Source organism: Aphis gossypii, chromosome 3, assembly GCF_020184175.1.
Source record: "Aphis gossypii isolate Hap1 chromosome 3, ASM2018417v2, whole genome shotgun sequence".
In the NCBI taxonomy this organism is placed as follows: Eukaryota; Metazoa; Arthropoda; class Insecta; order Hemiptera; family Aphididae; genus Aphis; species Aphis gossypii.
In genome coordinates this window covers 35908793-35927514 of record NC_065532.1, presented here as the reverse complement: position 1 = coordinate 35927514, position 18722 = coordinate 35908793, and the positions used below count along the sequence as shown (strand labels likewise).

At 24.6% G+C, this 18722-nt stretch overlaps 1 protein-coding gene across 3 annotated transcripts in view; it reads left to right on the top strand.

The window, feature by feature from the left end:
• Positions 1-18722, top strand: part of LOC114119424 (probable G-protein coupled receptor No18) — a 127042-nt gene that overhangs the window by 58068 nt on the left and 50252 nt on the right. For 2 of the 3 annotated variants that reach the window (XM_050202949.1, XM_027980972.2), the window contains one exon: positions 17403-17650. In XM_050202949.1, coding sequence (XP_050058906.1) covers positions 17403-17650 — 248 coding nt within the window. Of the gene's footprint in view, positions 1-6390; positions 6710-17402; positions 17651-18722 lie in introns of those variants that run through there. The other variant, XM_050202950.1, reaches the window with a different exon arrangement.

Here is an 18722-nt window from a genome sequence, read left to right as displayed (position 1 = left end):
TCACGTGGTCGAGCAGACTGTAGGTCCGGCACCGGAAGGGGCAGGTGACTTTTTACGTCGGACTGGTCGTCGTCAAGATATTATGTATAGGTACGAAACGTCGAAACACAATATCGTATACGGTTGCATAACAATATAATATATCCGGATATCCGGCTGTGTGATCTGGTTGGCGATATCTCGTATTTTATTTTTGAGTTATATTCTCGCCGAATAAGCCTTTTTCGTTTGCAAATCGTGTCGACTAAAACCAGTTTGATTTTAACTTTCATAATTTTAGCGTCACTTAAAAAAAAAAACAAAAACAAAAAAAAAAACAAATATACCGATCGGTCGACCGTTTGTCACAGTCGGAGTACATGTATATCATGCAAATCGAGTAAAAGTAGAAACTGTGATTACTGATGCACTTTGTAAAAACAGCACAATGAAATTTATAAACAAAAATCCTTATTTTAATATCTTCATCAGCTATGGGTACACATTATTATAATATGGCAGCTACTTATTACCATAATATTGGTGTACATTTTGCGAAAATTCATAACATACTAAAATAATGCAAGTGTAGCAGTGGTGTGGAAAATAATAAACTCGGAAAAACGGTATCTGCATTTATTTGAGTATTCGAAGAGTTCCGGATGCCTATGTATGGTGTCCTTTCACTTGAATTTGTACCAACAGCACACATTGAAATTTCGAGGTACCTACCTATATATTGGTACATACCGGACGACGAGACTTACAGATAAATATTGTGTATCATTATTTAACGCCATTAATCATAATGTTGAAGTCTTAAAACACAAGTATAAATAATATCATCGAGACGAGCGACCGTCAAATGTTAGCAAACGTAAATAAGAATTGTTGAGTTTTTTATATTATGTTTTATAAATAATATATACATAGGCATGAAGCATAAAATAATACTATACATATAAAGCTATACTATAATAGTCCTTCAAGTGGTAACAGTGAATATAATAATAACATTATAATATAGAATTGCAGCTCACTAGCTGGCGCAGCTGTTTCATAGACGAACGGAGCATGACAACAGCAGTCTATAATAATACCTCATAGTTACTGGTGTTGGGAAAGTCTTCACCTCGGACTGTTGATAGTACCTGCTATATAATGATAGCAATTCGTAAACTACTATACGTAAAACGGCTACCTTGGACCGCGTCACGTTTGGGAAATAACCAAATTAAACTGACCAAGAGTGAAAGACTTTTTAAGTAAACATTTCTTTATATTTACTTAAAATATAAAAATAAATCTGCTATTTAAGACATTGTTTTAAGTAACTTTACTGAAACACGTTCTTCTTTTATGACATAGACGTTTAATATTAAAATAATGATATGACTATAAAGCATAAAAAATAATAGCATTGTAGGTACCTATTATGTATATTTTTTAAATTATTTTACAAGGTTAATCATATATATGGCCGTAAATCTAAGTTTTTGTGTTACTTAGATTCAATTATTGTAAAATGTACGTGTGTAGTAAACTGGTATGTAGATAACACATGTTTGAGTTTTTTGTTTATTTTCAATTCTTAGTTTTATTTTGTATTCATACAAGTCTAGTTAAATTGATTTAAATGTAGCTATGCCTACTCGAGATTTGTGTTTAAAATATCAAATATTTATAAATAATTATATTATTAATTATTTTTAAATAAAAGTTAAGTATATTAACTGTATGTGTTCAATGATATAGTTTTAGATACCTCATATCATATTAATTCGTATTCTCAGTGAAACATTGAATAAAACCTATTAAATTTAAAATTATTAATGTAATACATTTGATAAAAGTATTAGGTTTTAACATTTTGTTTAAGTATTTAAATAATGAAATGATGTTAAATAGAAATTAAAATAGACATTAGTAGTCTTACTGAAATATACATACCTACATTATTTATTTTTTTATTTTATAAAAGAGTATGTGCAATCCATGCTCATATCATACAATAAGTAAATAAAATACTTTTTTTTTAGCACATACATACTACATACAGATGAATAGTGATAAACGACGAAGAGTGAGATATACAGTGAAAGAATCCACTTGTTTTTGAAAAATATATACCTATATATGCTTATCATCATAATATATGCAAATATGTTTGTTTGTGTACTTACATTCTTTCATATACATACACTGAAATTAAGATTATTCAACAGACTAAGTTCGACACTTAACTCACTTATTTATGAATGCTCAATGTATATAGGTAGTCAAGAACAAAAGTAAATTATTATTCATGAAAAAGTTATAAATTGTATAAAATGTCTATTCATTTAAAATATTCTATTATACTATTCAAGAACTTGTATAAATGGATGTAAAAATAATTAACATGACAATTTAGAAATTAATTGGCATAAAAACATTAATAGGCAATAAAATAATAATAATAATAATATCATATTATTATGCTTTATAATATATAGGTAGGTATAATTTTATTTGATTCAGTAACCAAAAATATAATGTTTATTCGAATATCAAAATGTCATTAGTTAATTTTGCTTTAATTTCTAAAAATTAATTATTGAATAGTTTCAAAAACTATCAAGTCTAGTAATTCATTTTGTTTTATATCTTTTAACTGGTAAAAATTTTAAAATTGTTAAAGCTATATTTTTAAACTTTAAAATTATATATATATATATAAAAAAAAATGTAAATAAAATAATATTTTTATTATAAATTAACACATAACTTGAAGTGTAAAGTTTAAATATTAATAACAGAAATTAGATTAACCAGTTTTCAATAGTTTTAAAAATTAAGAATGATATACCTATGTCGTATACTAAAATGTACGATATGTTTAGGTATTTAATATTAATAAGCGGTTTAACATCATGTTATGCATACATATTGTGTACAGTATATATATTATTGAACAGTATCTATCTATCTATGTATATATATTATATCAGTATAATAATAATAATAATAATATTAATTTTACGTAGGTAGTTTGACGTCAGAGGTTTGAATATGCATATATTGGAATAAAAACACATATTTTGCCAATAACATTTTTAATACTAAAAAAAAAAAATACTTTCTCGAATAATTCAAGTAAAATAATCATTATTATTATTCGTTAATAATATTTTTATTATAATAATAATATTATTTGTAGCGTTTTTTCAAATATAAATAAGTAAATATACTTTTAAAAATACAATTTTTCTACAGTTAAAGTTTTAAAAAAATTGAAAGTATTTCAGTATTTTTGTAGTTTTTGTGCCAAATAATAAAATAGTGTGCATAAATAATTTATACTATACTTATTTGCAATTGAGATTACTATTGTATTCCGTTTTCTTTTGGTTTACATACTCATACAACTGGTTTAATTATTTAACTGTTAGGTATACAGATTCATTAGTTGAAATAAAAAAATGTGTAGAATGAATTTTTTTTTAAATTAATGGTTTAAACAGTATAAATTAACTTTAAACACATTTAATTTTTAAAAAATGCTATCCAATTATCTTCGTTTAAAATAAGTAATAATTTGCATTAGTTTATATACATATATTATATAAAGTTAAAATAATATTTATGATTATTAATTCTGTATAATTTTTTTTAATGATTTAATTACCTAGTTTATATTAATTAACAATTTATTTATACTATGAGCAGGAAATAAATAGACTGTATAAGATATGTATTTTTAATAAACTATACATACTACATAGCAATACTTTTAGATTAAAAATAGTAATTAAATATTTTGCCATTAGGGTACCACGCTGCTGGATATTATTTATGACACTTTTATTTCAATACATTTAATTAATATCTGTGTATACTTGAATGATAACCATTGTGTAAAAGTTTTATATAGCTATCATTTGATCGCTTCAGAATGTATAGGTCATTTGAAATAACGAAAATATCTGATTATATAATATAATTAATTATTTTTTTCCCTAAAAAAATTGTTTAATTTTTAGTATGACGTTAAGTAAATTATTTATTTCTTGTTAAGTTAACATTAAAAGTCAACAAGAGATTAAAAAAAAAATACATTAATTAATTAATATACTTTTTTGTTTGCGACAGACATTAAACATTAATTATTATACAATAAGTCCGTATATTTTATTTTAGAGTTGATAGATTAAAGAAATAATTAAGTTAAAAATAATCAAAGTTATAAAAAATTAATTTAAATTTGATTATAGTCAAAGTTAATTGTATAGATGAATGATGATCGACTGAAAAATCATATGTGTTATTGCATTGAATATAATTTTGAATATAGTTTAATAAGGTGAATTATATTTTACAAAATTCAGTAGCTAGTACTTAACTTTAAAAAAAAAAAGTTGTTCTTGATCTTTAAAGATCAACAAATTAAATAATAATTATTAGTTTAAATTTGAATTCAATAAAAAAAATACAATATAATATTATAATAATATAGGTAAATATGTACTCACCACACGATTATGAATAATAAATTATATAAAAAACATTCCTGAAGTAAATACTTCAAATATAAAATTAATATGTCAATAACCTTGTCCATTTGTAATAATTCCAATTAAAATGAGCATTTTTTAGCTCTCTTAAAAATTATATCACATCAATTGTATACCTTTCGTAAGTTATAATATGAAATCCAAGCTTGAGTTGAATTTGTATTAACTTTTGGAATTCTGAAAAATGTTTAATTATTATAAACTATCGTTCTATTATACATTATAACCACTCCGTTTGATATTTTTTATAATTTTATATAAAATATAAAAATACGCATAAACTCTTTTATTCAAAAATTAAATAGCAAATTGTTACAAACAGTTATAAAAAAATATATTTAATACATTTAACCATATAATCATTTTCTCATCTTCTAAATCTCTTTATCCACCTTACTAAATCTGGTTGGTAATCACCTAGATATATTACAAGTCTGAACTGTCTAAAGCGTAATTATTGTCGGTCTCTTTTATAATTTATTTTGAATGCCTCGTCAATTTTTAGTATCTTATAATCCCCCCTATATCGTATATTATATACAGTTACGGACCACTTTTTATGTATATTTTATTTAAAATTCTAAGTGATGAGTAAATACTACTTGTATTGGTTTTGTATGGTAAATGAGTTCTACGCTCAACAATTAAATATAAATATCAATTACACGGAACTTCATGTATGTGCCATGGCATGTTAATTTATTTTTGCCTCAAAATTGTACTTTATCAATTTAGATGTTACCTACCAAATTTATAAATCTTATTAAGTATTTATTGCCTAGTTTTTAAGTCCTTACTCTTAATTATCTATTAAATTTATGAAAATCTATTGATTTCATTAGTTTTATTGTTTTGCATAATATAACAATATTTATTTTTAGTTTTGATGATTGAATGAATTTTTAGGTTAATCATAATAATACATAATATTAACATTAAGTTATCTTTGTTACGTAACTATGTGTTAGAAACATCAATCATATTGACATATGATTAATGTTTTGCTTTGGTAGTTTATAATTTTAATTACTAATAATTGTAAAATTAATTCAGGAACGTATCATGGAAAATTTAAGTAATTATATAATATTTATATACAATTATTAGTTTTGTACTCACTAGAATAACGAAATAAAAAAGGTTAATAATGTACCAGCTAATAGCTTAAAAGATACATCTTGATATATACAGTTAAAACTTAACAAGTATGTTTGCACTCGCATACATAAACCGTAAGCACACTTAGATTGTGACAATTTATATCTATATTATTCAAATCACTAAATCCAAAAATGAATTGACTGTCTAAAATAATAAAGGAAAATCATTTTATGTCTTAAAAATAAATAATAATATTCCGACAACTTGGGAACACTTTTTAGTGCAATTATAATAAATTATGTTCTACAGTAATGTGTTTTATCAAAACTATATGTATTTATTTAAAGTTTAAGAAAAAATATATTGGTAATAATATGATAAGATGAGTATTCCAAGTTACTATTTTAATCAGGATAATCAATTTTATAAATGTAAAAAAAGATCATCTTTTTAATACTTTTTTGAAAATAGATCATTTGATGTAACCGAGATGTCGAGTATAATAAGGTATAGAATTATAAATGTGCAGTCAAATAGCTGGAATCAAAAGGGAAATCCGGTTCAGGTGACCGGATTTTTGGGGTCAGAATAATAATATATGGTGCAGAAGAACATAATATTTGACTTTAGAGTTTAGGAGTATAATTCTTATTATAAATATATTGAAAAAAACTAAATTAAACTATAGTATGATTTTATTGATGATTATAAATACAAATAATAAAAACATTTATTTATAAAATATATTATATAATAATATTATAACGTTGTTAAATGAATAACAATAATAATGATTATTAAATAACAAAATTTCTATGGGTTTCGCATCATACAGCCAATCAGCGCGCTGTGGACTTACTATACTACTTTTCTATTGGTTGTTATTATAATTGGATGCGTTTAACCTATCTTAACTACTCAAGTCTCAAGATTAAGTACGTCAGTTGTAGTTAGAACGCAGTGATCTATACTTTCAACCCCGCAGGACCATTTAAAGCACAGAACCGTGGTCACGTATCATATACGTTGACAATAATAATATTGATTCATCGTCGATTCTATGTACACATTCTGAGGTCAGTCGTAGTCGATTACTTAACTATACGTTTTAAACAATTATTTTAATAAATTATAATAACTATACTATAAAAGCAAGTCCTGATTTTTTGTCACGCATACAAATCCATACAGTTCAACGTATCGCTACCATTTTTTTTTACTGTTATACCTGACAGTTTGCTGGAGATTTTAGTTTTAGCACCACTTCTTTTAGGGAACATATCCAATATTATTTTGACATTTTAAGATTTTTACAGAAATATTATGTTATTTGTATCTAAACACAGTATTTGGTGTGAAAACGAAACATATCTACGTGTTCCTATAGTAACAGTATGTGTATTTTTATTTAATTTATTTCAAAAAGGGAACATAATAAATTACACAAAATAAGTTTTATGTCTCACCTGTAAAATTTGAATTGCTTAACTATACGCTTTAAACAATTATTTTTATATATTACAATATATAATATATATAGGACCGAAATTCAAATTTTCACAGGAGAGACATACAACATATTTTGTGGAACTTCTTAGTTATTATGTTCCCTTTTCGAAATAAATGAAATAAAATAACACAAACTGTTACTATAGAAACCCGTAGATATGTTTTGTAATCACACCAAATAGTGTGTTTAGATAAAAATAACATAATAATTTTATAAAAATTTAAAAATGTCAAAATATTGGACATGTTTCCTAACAAAAGTGGTACTAAAACCTTTAGCAGACTATCTGGTATAACAGTAAAAAATTTGGTGACGATATAATGAACAATGAGGATTTGTATGCGTGACAAAAAATTGGGACTTGCTTTTATAATAGTTTGTTCTCCTTAATTGAATATCAATATACATTGCTATAAGAAAATATTTATCAAAACTATTTTTATTAAATATTTTTTACTATAGATATAATGTTTATTCTAAATCAGAAATGGTATTAATTATTTGATTATACTCGTAAATTAATTGCCAATATTGTCAGTTAACCTACGTTAGTAAAAATAAGTGTAAATACAACCTCGAGCATTGCCATTATAAAATATTATCTAGGTACTTGATGGATTTTTTTCTTGTGGATAAATTACTTAAATCTATTATAGCTCAGTAATTGGTTATTATTTAAGATGAGTTTATAAAAACCATGAACTAAGTAATTTTATTGTTAAAGAAATATAGTTGTGAAACAGCGTTTAAAATCTCGAACTTTCAAAACATTATTTTATAATAACAACGTTTTATTTTATTGAAAATAATATGATACAATAGAAAAATATACAATGCATTTTTTAAAGTATTAAATATCTATTTATACAAATGAAAAAATGATTATTGTTAAATTATATGTTATTATTTTATACTCAAAAATTAAATTAAATTGTTTTTCGTTTAGAATTTAGTATATTATAAATAGATAGTAATTATTATTAAATATTTAAAATATATATGTTTATTTAATAATTATGATTATTCACTTGATGTATGTTTATTTATTATTATTTATTATATTTGTCTTTTTTTTTTTAATACAATCGTATATATTATATACCATAAAGATGCACAATATGAAATTTAAAAAAATTATATATTCAAAAATTATATATTAGACTGAGATTCAACCGTTTGGCGGAATGACTTCAAATTATGTGAAATTATGGGGGTTTTTCATATACAAGCTGAGTGGCAGACGAACATCTTAGATGAGTCCTAACGTGTCCATGTCATCGGAACAAAGAGGTTAGTTTTACGCCTTGTCCTACAATACGATAAAGTATGGCAGCTACTATTATATCTGAATCATATCCTATCAATGTCGAATAATTATGATTGAATGATAGGGAGGTGAATGTAAGCACACTCGCGGTCACAAGCCAAAGAACCACAGTGGCTTTTCCAAACCATTTTGGCGGTGTCCATCTGGTGGGTGGTTTCGTGCAAGTTTGGGGCACGAAATGATTGGAACCGACTACCTTCTTTGCACGTAAAATAGCTACCAACGCGGTTCTCGTTGTCCGTAAACGACGCGTGGTCGTACGTCTGTCGGATTTACCTAAACGACGACCTATATCATGGTGAATGATGATTGCGGTGGCCTCTAAGTTCTGTGTTTCTCAACAGTTCTCAGAGCTAATGTAAGGTACAACCTTGTAGTTAAGAGGTGACCAAAATTTGGGAGTATAAACATGCCTGATGATAAGCATCATATTATTATAAGAATACGACTTTTAATTAATGTTTGCTAAAATACTAAGTCTAAATGTTTGAAGATTCACAATGTTCTGAAACATTTCACGTGTTAGCTCGACATAGGATATTATTATAGTATATTATGTATTTTATTAATTTTAAAACAATGATAAATCGTAGCGTGCAAAAACACAATTATGAGTAGAACTTAAAACCGCATTTGTTGAGTTTTTTTAAACATTTTATAATGTGAGTTTTGATATTACTGGATTAACAAATGATTAAAATAAAAATATTGATATAAAAGCAATAATATATTCTTTACTTTCCGGAGTGTTTAATATTTTGTTATTTTTAATGTAATTGTATATTTAATAAATTAATATTTTCGCCAGAGTTGTCATCAAAATAATTAATGAATTCAAGTAGTTATATATTATGCATAATATGCATATCGTTGTAGAAAATTTTTATCAAGAAAGTTATAGTTGTTGAATGGTATAAATTTGTATTCGAAAATAACAGGGTTTGTCATTATATTGTATAGAAAGAAGGCGTTGAGTACCTATACCTCTCCATTGAGTTGGTCACTACAATGACTAATTAATGTGTTCATTTGAATTTAGTGATTAATCATTGTATACGACGAAGAACGATTATGAGTGGAAAAGGTCAAACTTTTCGGTAACTATGGTAACTAAACAAATTATTAAACTAAAGCAAAATTAGTACAACTAAATGTTAAAAAATTAAAATTATAAAGTTTCTTTTGAAAACTTATAAGTCTGTTTATATTATTTGAAACTGTTCAAATTTCTACGTCGTAGGTAGACATTATTATTATTGTATCGTACTAAGGTCACTGCGGGTTCGTTCAATTGGAGTTCTATGGTATTATTCGCACTATTAGACGTTGTGATTAATAGTCGGCACTTCAAGATCATTTTTTTAAACTCATATGACCTCGCACCATCAAATTTTACACGAATATTCTTTTACAAATATTATCATATCAATAATAACATAAAATCGTGTACGATTATAAACATTATTATTAGTCGCAGTTGCAGGGCTGTAGGCATTAACAAATTGTAGGGCGTTATACATGTGGCCGAACATTATATTATATAATAACGATTTAATCGAATCGTTAGATTATGAAACTCACAGATTATACATTTTGTAATATTATATTATATTATGTTCTTAAGCTGACTTGTAATTATAGGCTGAACAATATTATACTTTATTGTCATTAATGATATTCCGTTTCATCTGAGTTTCAAACTTCTGATCTAAATTAAATGGTATGTAGATAGTTTCTATTGACATGCACTCGGATTTTAGATCATGTTGTAAGTCGACAATAATTATTGAGGAAATTCATTATGTTAGTCAATTCCAATACAACAAGATGCATAAATAGGTTTAATTATCACTGTAGGTATTGCTTATTATATTTTAAAACAAAGCTCATAAAGGGAATTTGTCATATGAGTGCATAATTATTCAGGTAGTAGTTCCTATGGGCTATGGGTGACGAATTCATTGATATCACGTTCTTTGAATATAGTACTGGAACCATCAAAGAGCATTGCAGTCTAATACGTCACCGGCGTCACCGATAATGATGGCGTATTTCAAAGGTATCTACTTTATCTATAACATTAAATAGTTTGATACATTTTATATACACAACTACTGTAAGTACTGGAAACATGCACTACAATATATTTTGTTTGACATTCAAGTTTTCAAACTAATAAGTCACTATCAACGTTTCGGTGAACTATCGATAATCAATATCAACAACAAAGGAAGTCGATAAAATCCATCTCATACACTAATTGCACAATTTGTAATAATACTGCTGATACTATTATTAATATTAAAGGTGGTGCTGGAATTAAGAATTTTAATTTTAATTTCCAATTTACATTATTATGACCGATATTTTGTAAATAATACTATTGTGTGATATATTATATTATTATCATTTAATATGTTAACTAATTATTTAAGAAAACTATAATTACCTAAACCTATATAGAATTTCTGGTTTTTGAATTAATTACACTTAAATTAAAATATGTCTCAAAAAAAAATAAATAAATAAATAAATAAGTAAGTAAAAGGTAGACAATAAGAAAAAACAATTCATAGCGAAGCTTATATCACTAAATACATTTTATGATATATATATTGATACTGATATTAAAGTAATTAATTTTACTATGGTATTATATAAGGATTATTTAGTGTTTTTTGAAAACATTGCATTTTATTATATTATTAATATTGTTTAATTATGAAAATAATTTATATTTATGTAATTTTATATTATTTATTTTTATTAACTTTTTAGTTAGTACCACTGTACCGCAAAACAATCTGAATAGGTGCTTAGTATAAATATGCAATACCTATCTTAAATATTATCTACGCATTTTAAAAATAACATTGAGTATAGTAAAATTCATTAAATACGTAAACTTTTTAAGTCTCCAATGAATATGTTAATATTTTTGTATAATGTTTTTAAATTATAATAAAATAATTAAAATTGTTATTTATCATTTAAATATGTAATTTCGTCTAAATTTGAACTTGAAATAATTGTATTTATATATTTTTTATATTTTTTGGTTTCGATATGATCTTGAATTTTATCAAAATTTGAACTTCAAATGTATACAACAAAGAGTCGTGTTACTCATGTATACGTAATTAATATTTTTATTGAACTATAAAAATAATTTAGGGTATATAAGAACTTTTATTGAATTATCAAGAATTTAGACAGTAAGTAATTAATAGTTTTTACGGACATTTATAGAAAAAATTATAAATGTCTATAAAAATGTTGTACAAAATAAGTCAAAGTATTTTAAAATGTTATTGTGTATAGAAAATAATAATTGAAAAATGTTGTAAAAATTTTAAGTATCTATACTATTATTTGTTTTTTAATTACAACAAAATAACAAAAATCGATCGTTTAAAGAAAAATAATTATTTTACAGGTGAATATTGAATATGTCATCATTTTAAATTGTTGATATACTATGATAATAATGTAATATACGACTTAAAATAAATCCTAATTGAAACCTAATTTCTATGTTTTTTATTAGGTAATTCTTTCAATTTAAATTACCAAAAAAATAAATAATACTTAAATTAAATACATTATTATTTAATATTTAGCCTTATGATGCATAAACTATGGTTATTAATTCCTGCAGTTTCAGTGTAATTCCCGTGAATTCTCACCTATTCCCGGAAATTTCACATCATTAAACGTAATGATATTATAATACAGACGTTTTACTTATTTCTATCTTTGTGTAGACATGATAAAAATAAATCATTATTATTATTAAAAAAACATGGTTTTATGAATAATGGCTTATACTATACCGAATGCAATTTATTTAAAATATTCAAATACTATATGAAAAACATTATTTTGTTCGAATTTACAATGCCGGAGGAATTATCCATAATTACTATTATTTTAAACAATTCTGATGAAACATGTTCAAACGGAATTTGTAAATATAGATAAATTAATTATATACCATGATACATTTAATATTTTCTTTGCGATATCAGTAATGAAATATCTATTCCACATTACTTATATGTGCGTCTAGAACATCTACAAACAATGCAACTGAAGGATACAATTAATATATACGATAAATTAACATATAAAATAACGATTTATTCGAATAACTCTATTTAAATATTGTATATTCTGATAGAAATGTGTAATTAACAAGAAAAAATAAAAATAAATATTGTTTGATTTTAAATTTAAGATGCTGTTGTGTAACTTTTATCTTCTGCGATATTATTTCCATATACAAAAATATTAAGTATAACAAACTCTTTGTTTGTACTTCTATTTTTTCAATAAACCTTTCCAAAATTGGTTAACATGACCTATTAAAATATATTGTTGGAATTTTGGATGTACTGATAATATTAATTTTATAGTATATAGTGTTTTCAATATAAATATGTTGCGTTGTTTTTTTAATAACTAATTAATTGGCACAAAATAAATCACGTGGCAACTATAAAAAAAATACTTTAAAATAAAAGATAAAATACATACTATTTATAATCTTATATATTTTTGTATTAAATACCTTAATATTTCAATGGATATGAAATAAATTACACACTTTAATTACCTATTCATCTGTGTAAATATTATAATTTTATTTTAAATCACGTGGATGAAATTTAGAATATTATAGTAACAAAAATCATCAACATTTTAGAAATTGTTCAGATTATGAAATATTTTAGTCATAAGATATTAGTTTTGAATTATGATATTTTATAGACAGAACAAAAATCTTCGAATATCTTTATGCATTCATAGAAAACTGCAAAAAAAGTTTATAATATTTTATTAAATTATACATTTTTTGAATTTAATAATTTTATTTATTGTATGTTACTGTAATTTATAGGTGCTACTTTTTTACCAACTACTTCATCAACAAATCTATTAAAACAGATTAAAATACTTTACTATTTAAATGCTTAATGAATTATGAAATATTCTAATCTTTTTATTTTATTTATCACAACCCTGATTTTAATTAGAGTACTCCAAAATATTAATTAAAAAGGTATTATTTACGAAGAAATGATTAATTATTGTATAACCAATAGCTCACTTGTTTCATAAACGTTTTTAAATAATACATTTTGCTCATTAAGAATTTATAAGTTAAAATATGTTCTTAGGAGAAATAATATAATGGTCTTTAGGTTTTAACAGGCGGTAGTTGGAAGTATCGTTATGGTTTTGTTATAATATAATGCATTATACATTTATACCTATTATAGTTTCTTTAAAGCTTATATGATTTATCTTTTGTTGGGGAGTCCCTTGAGTATTATGAAAGTAAGGTAGGTAAAGTAAATTTTGGCTTTAAATGTCTTTAATGAAACTATTAATTATCCATATTAATATTGAAGAGATGAGATTAATTCACTCTTATGAATTATAATTTATTTTTATTATATTATTGTTTACGTAAAATCGATACATCAATTATTATAAATATTTAAAATAGTTTTTTTTTTTTATTGAAAATTATTTTTATCTCTTTTATGTATCTACTTTTAACTTATTGTCCATTATTTTTGTGACTATTCATATCTGTTAAAAAATAAAATAAAAAATAAAAAATACAATTTATCACTCATTTAAACTACGTAATTTTATATTTCTATAAGCTTTTATACTATATTAACTTTGATGTAGGATCTTCAATTTTGAGGTTAATCTAAAAAATAAAACTTAAATAGAAGAATATTAAAAATACAATTTTCATCTCTTCAGCACCAACTTAAATATACAATTTACAGTTCAATTATAAAATATTTTACGAAACTTTCGATGTGTTTTTTTTTTTAGTAGGAAAAAATATAAAACGAGTGTTGTATCATTATTAAAAAATACTGATAGAAATAACTGAAACTGAACCATTTTAAATCGAAACCCCTACTAAATGTTAACATTTTCCAACAAATACTGATATCAGGTACTTAAATTTGGCAAAAAGATTTTTTTTTAATTTTATTTATAAATTTAACTTTAATTTTTGTTATTTTAAATTCATTAAGTGATTAGGTCTTATAAAATATTTATCAATATTGATAAATTATATTAGGTAAATTTCGACACTACCATAAAAATAATTATATATTTTTAATAGCATTTAGTTTTATTATTTCAATATATAAAAACCAATAATATATTTTAAGTAAAATTGAATAAGTATTTATTTCCACGATTTACTAATTTTTGTATTTGTATAATTATTGTTCTATATATTAATTGTAGCAATAATTATGATAACTTGATTATTATATTTTGCTATTTATTTGTATTTCTTAATATTATACTTCAACAAACGGTTTTGTGCCTTTAAATAACGGAGGTTTCCGACTAAACACGTTTTTTGTGTAGAGCCTTAAACAATATCCTAAAAATGAAGTCTAGTATGTATATTTAAAGCTAGCTGAAACATTCTAGAAACTAAAAACGTAAAACTATCTTCCTTCTAGCCTTAAACCAATTTCGCGCAATCTAAGTAACTAACCTACAGTTTCACTCATAAAGAAACACCTTAATGGACAATATCTCTGTATTTAACAACGGATTTAAACTCATTATCGATCTATTAATTAAATTATTAACTTCCTTTTTAGTTAAATACTTACATTCAATCATAGTAGTTACTCTATAATAGCTATACAACTTTGAATTTAAATTAGATATTGTTACTATAAATACAGCAGTACTTAATGATTAATGATTAATCTACAACAGTTTTATCATTTTATTATTATAACTTTAAGCGATATTCATTATTATTAGTATTTCTGTTATTTTAAAAATGACGCACAAAAATTAAAGACCAACAAATTGTAAAGATTCCAAGCTTTAATTAATTAAAACCAGTTGTAGCTATATTATATAACTTATTATATAATTAAATTTATTGATTTAATAGGTACTTAATTTATTCGTTTTTTAAAAAAGGAAAATAGTATAATATGACAATTCGTGTATATTATATATTTTTATCGTACAAATAATATTATTTACGTAATGTAATATGAAAAGTATTCTAGGAATAGTCTACTATCATTAATTATATAAAACGAATATTTAAGCTCGCAAGAATTGCAATTATTATAATTTAAATCTAAATGACTAAAAATTATTATTTGATTTGAAATTTATTTCCAGTTTTATTGTGAAAAATTAATTAATAAAAATTATTTCAACATGTATGTGTAACTGGAACGTTTAAGTTTAATTGTATAGTGTACGCGTAAAATTGTATGCAATGAGCGTATTAGTTTCATTAACTTTAAAGAACTAGTTATACTATTATTGTACTTAATATGAAACAATCTATACTTTGCTGCTTATTATGATAAAAGGTATTTAAATAAGAGAAAAAAAAATGATAAGTAGATAATTGCTCTGCTGTATTAAAATGATCGACTAAAGACTGAGTAAGTCAATGTGATGGATGTGTTAAATTTGAGTTTAATGATAAATCATTGCATATATACGAAAACTGATTTTAATAATTAAGTCTAAATAACTAAATATATTTTACTATATATTATGTATATTGATATTAAAGTATTTTATGTTACTGTTTGTAATGTATTAGATTGAATTAAATATTCCTAAAAACTTTTCCTTTAAAATTATTTTTTCTCATTTAAATATCAAATATAGTCGTATCGTGATTACTAGAAATCGAAGGATGTAAAAATTTGATTCGATGTATGTAGTATTCGAAATATCTAACTCGAATTCATCAAAATCGCGTCAAAATTTCGAATTATGTAATGAAATTTAATATTAAAATTTTACGATGAAAACCGTTATGTTAAATATATGCACATAAATGTTATAAAAAACTAAAATAGATACAATGTGACACATGTTTCTAGCTAGAGCACTACCCAGGACCACCGTCGTAGCCACGTCAAATGGTATTATGAATACATAATATTATAATATATTATTTATTATGAATAATAGAAAAATAATTTGTTATTATTTTTCGGTGTTTTGGCTGTTTATTTTTATTTTGTCAATGGTTTCGATTGTAGAAGTATCGACTCCTTCGACAAATTTAACAAATGACAATTGCTTAGTTCGTCATAAATCGTAATCATTTTTAAAGTTCTTCTTTGAAGCTCATCATTTTCGGGAGCATAAAAATTAATTTCTATCTACTCGTTTATTATCTTTATCATACAGTCGAGTAGATAAGACATAATATGTTTACGAAAATACCCAGGTATAACAAACTTCGACTAAGCTATTTATCACAATTTCATATTCAAGTTGACAAGGCTTATAATGTATTAAATGTTATAGTATGGCTCGGATTTTAAAGCATATGCTCCTTTTTTATGCATGAGATAGAAATTTAATTTTTATACATAAATTCGTTTGACGTCATTCTGATTCCAAATAAATCAATTGATTTTTGATTTTTTTTATGTAAATGCTTTTATTTTTGCTTATTTCAGTTATTTCAGCTATAGAATTTCATATGTCAATTTGGCTGCTATATAAATAACGAAAAATTGAATTAATAAGAAACGTAAAAACCCAGAATGCGGACTAAATGATTATATTAGATTATTATTGTTTTCGTTATCGGCTTGATTATTAAACGCCTAAATTACCAATCTACATATCGGTATGTAAGATTATTATCGCTTTTGAATTACGACTAAATAACAAAATCGATTTTGTCGAAAATTGTTTTGCGTAAAAATTTCGGTTTTTCCTTAATTATTTTTATCCGATCATCAATCAAAGCTCTGATCATTTTTACCTTTGACACCTTAAAAGTATCAACTAGATTAATAATTTTCGTAACCGATAAGATATTTTGCAGTAAAAATAAAAAAAAACCATAATGTATTTTTTTTTTGTTTTTTTTTTACAGGCGATGGATTTACGTCCATAGCTACGTCACTAATGGCCGTCCACATGGTGCTCGTGGCGATTATCGGCACCACAGCGAATTTATGCGTTTTCCTCGCTCTGTCCATGAGTCACAAGGTGTCCAACAACCTTTTGCTGCTCAACCTTTGCGTCGCCGACAGTATGGTGTGCATTATTAGCGGACCTTTGACAGTGCTGTCTTGGGAATGGCCTGCGCTTTCGTCGTACACCATCGTCAACGCTGTACAGGTAACGTTATAACACTGAACATAATCGTTCAATACTTACTACGCAATTATCGTTCGTAAAACGTTAACCGCAAACATTCTACCACCGTCGTAGGACGATCAAGGCACGTGTCGAATAACCTACTAAAATATTGTTCGAACGTTTTGAGATCACTTTTCTTTTTTTTTTTTTTTAACGAGGATCTAATAATTTTTGATTATTTTCAAAACACGACGATCGTTATTCACGAAACCTTGACATTTTATGAAATTGTTTTGATGAATTTTAGTGTCAATAACTCAATGGTGTACCTACTTCCAGTAGGTATGTTATTATGGTTGTGTATTGCTCAATAATAATTATAGTCTTCCGTTACGTTCTATAATATTTCGGACAGCAATATTATCATTATAATACCTCGAGTGATGGTAAAATATTTAATCGATTTGTTATTTTTACCTTCGACAGAAAAATTAGGATTTTGATTTTCATACGAACAGCCGTACAAACGAGAACATTATGTGTCTTGCGGGTGTATGTCATTAAATGGTTCTACGGCGCTGGTGTTCATTAGAGCTTTGATCCGTTATTCAATTGTACAATAATTATATATCCTATTAACCGTAAATGAATTGTGTAAGTACGTATTTTGAAACGTATGTAGGTACCTATTCTACGTCACACGAAAAAAAAGATTAATTTCTAGTATTTAGAATACGTCCCACGAACATTTTTTTGTTGATTATGTCTTTTTTTCAATTATGGTGTATTCGTCTAACTAAATGAATGTTACATTAATTAATAACACTCCTATATATACACGCCAAGGTTATAAATGATTCACTTAACCGGCCACTGCAGCTGTGAATTGTTGTTTGAAACCAAATTAAAACGAAGTAAGCAGATGAGACCCAAAAAATACTATAGATGACAAAAAAGTTATACACAATTGAAATTTTTATATCTGCTGTAATGAACGTGATAACGTCCAGAAATGAAATTTAATTTAATTTAATTGACACTAGAAATTAATTAGAATAAAAATGATAATATTATAGTACATTACAATTTACCATAATTTACGAAGTTCAAT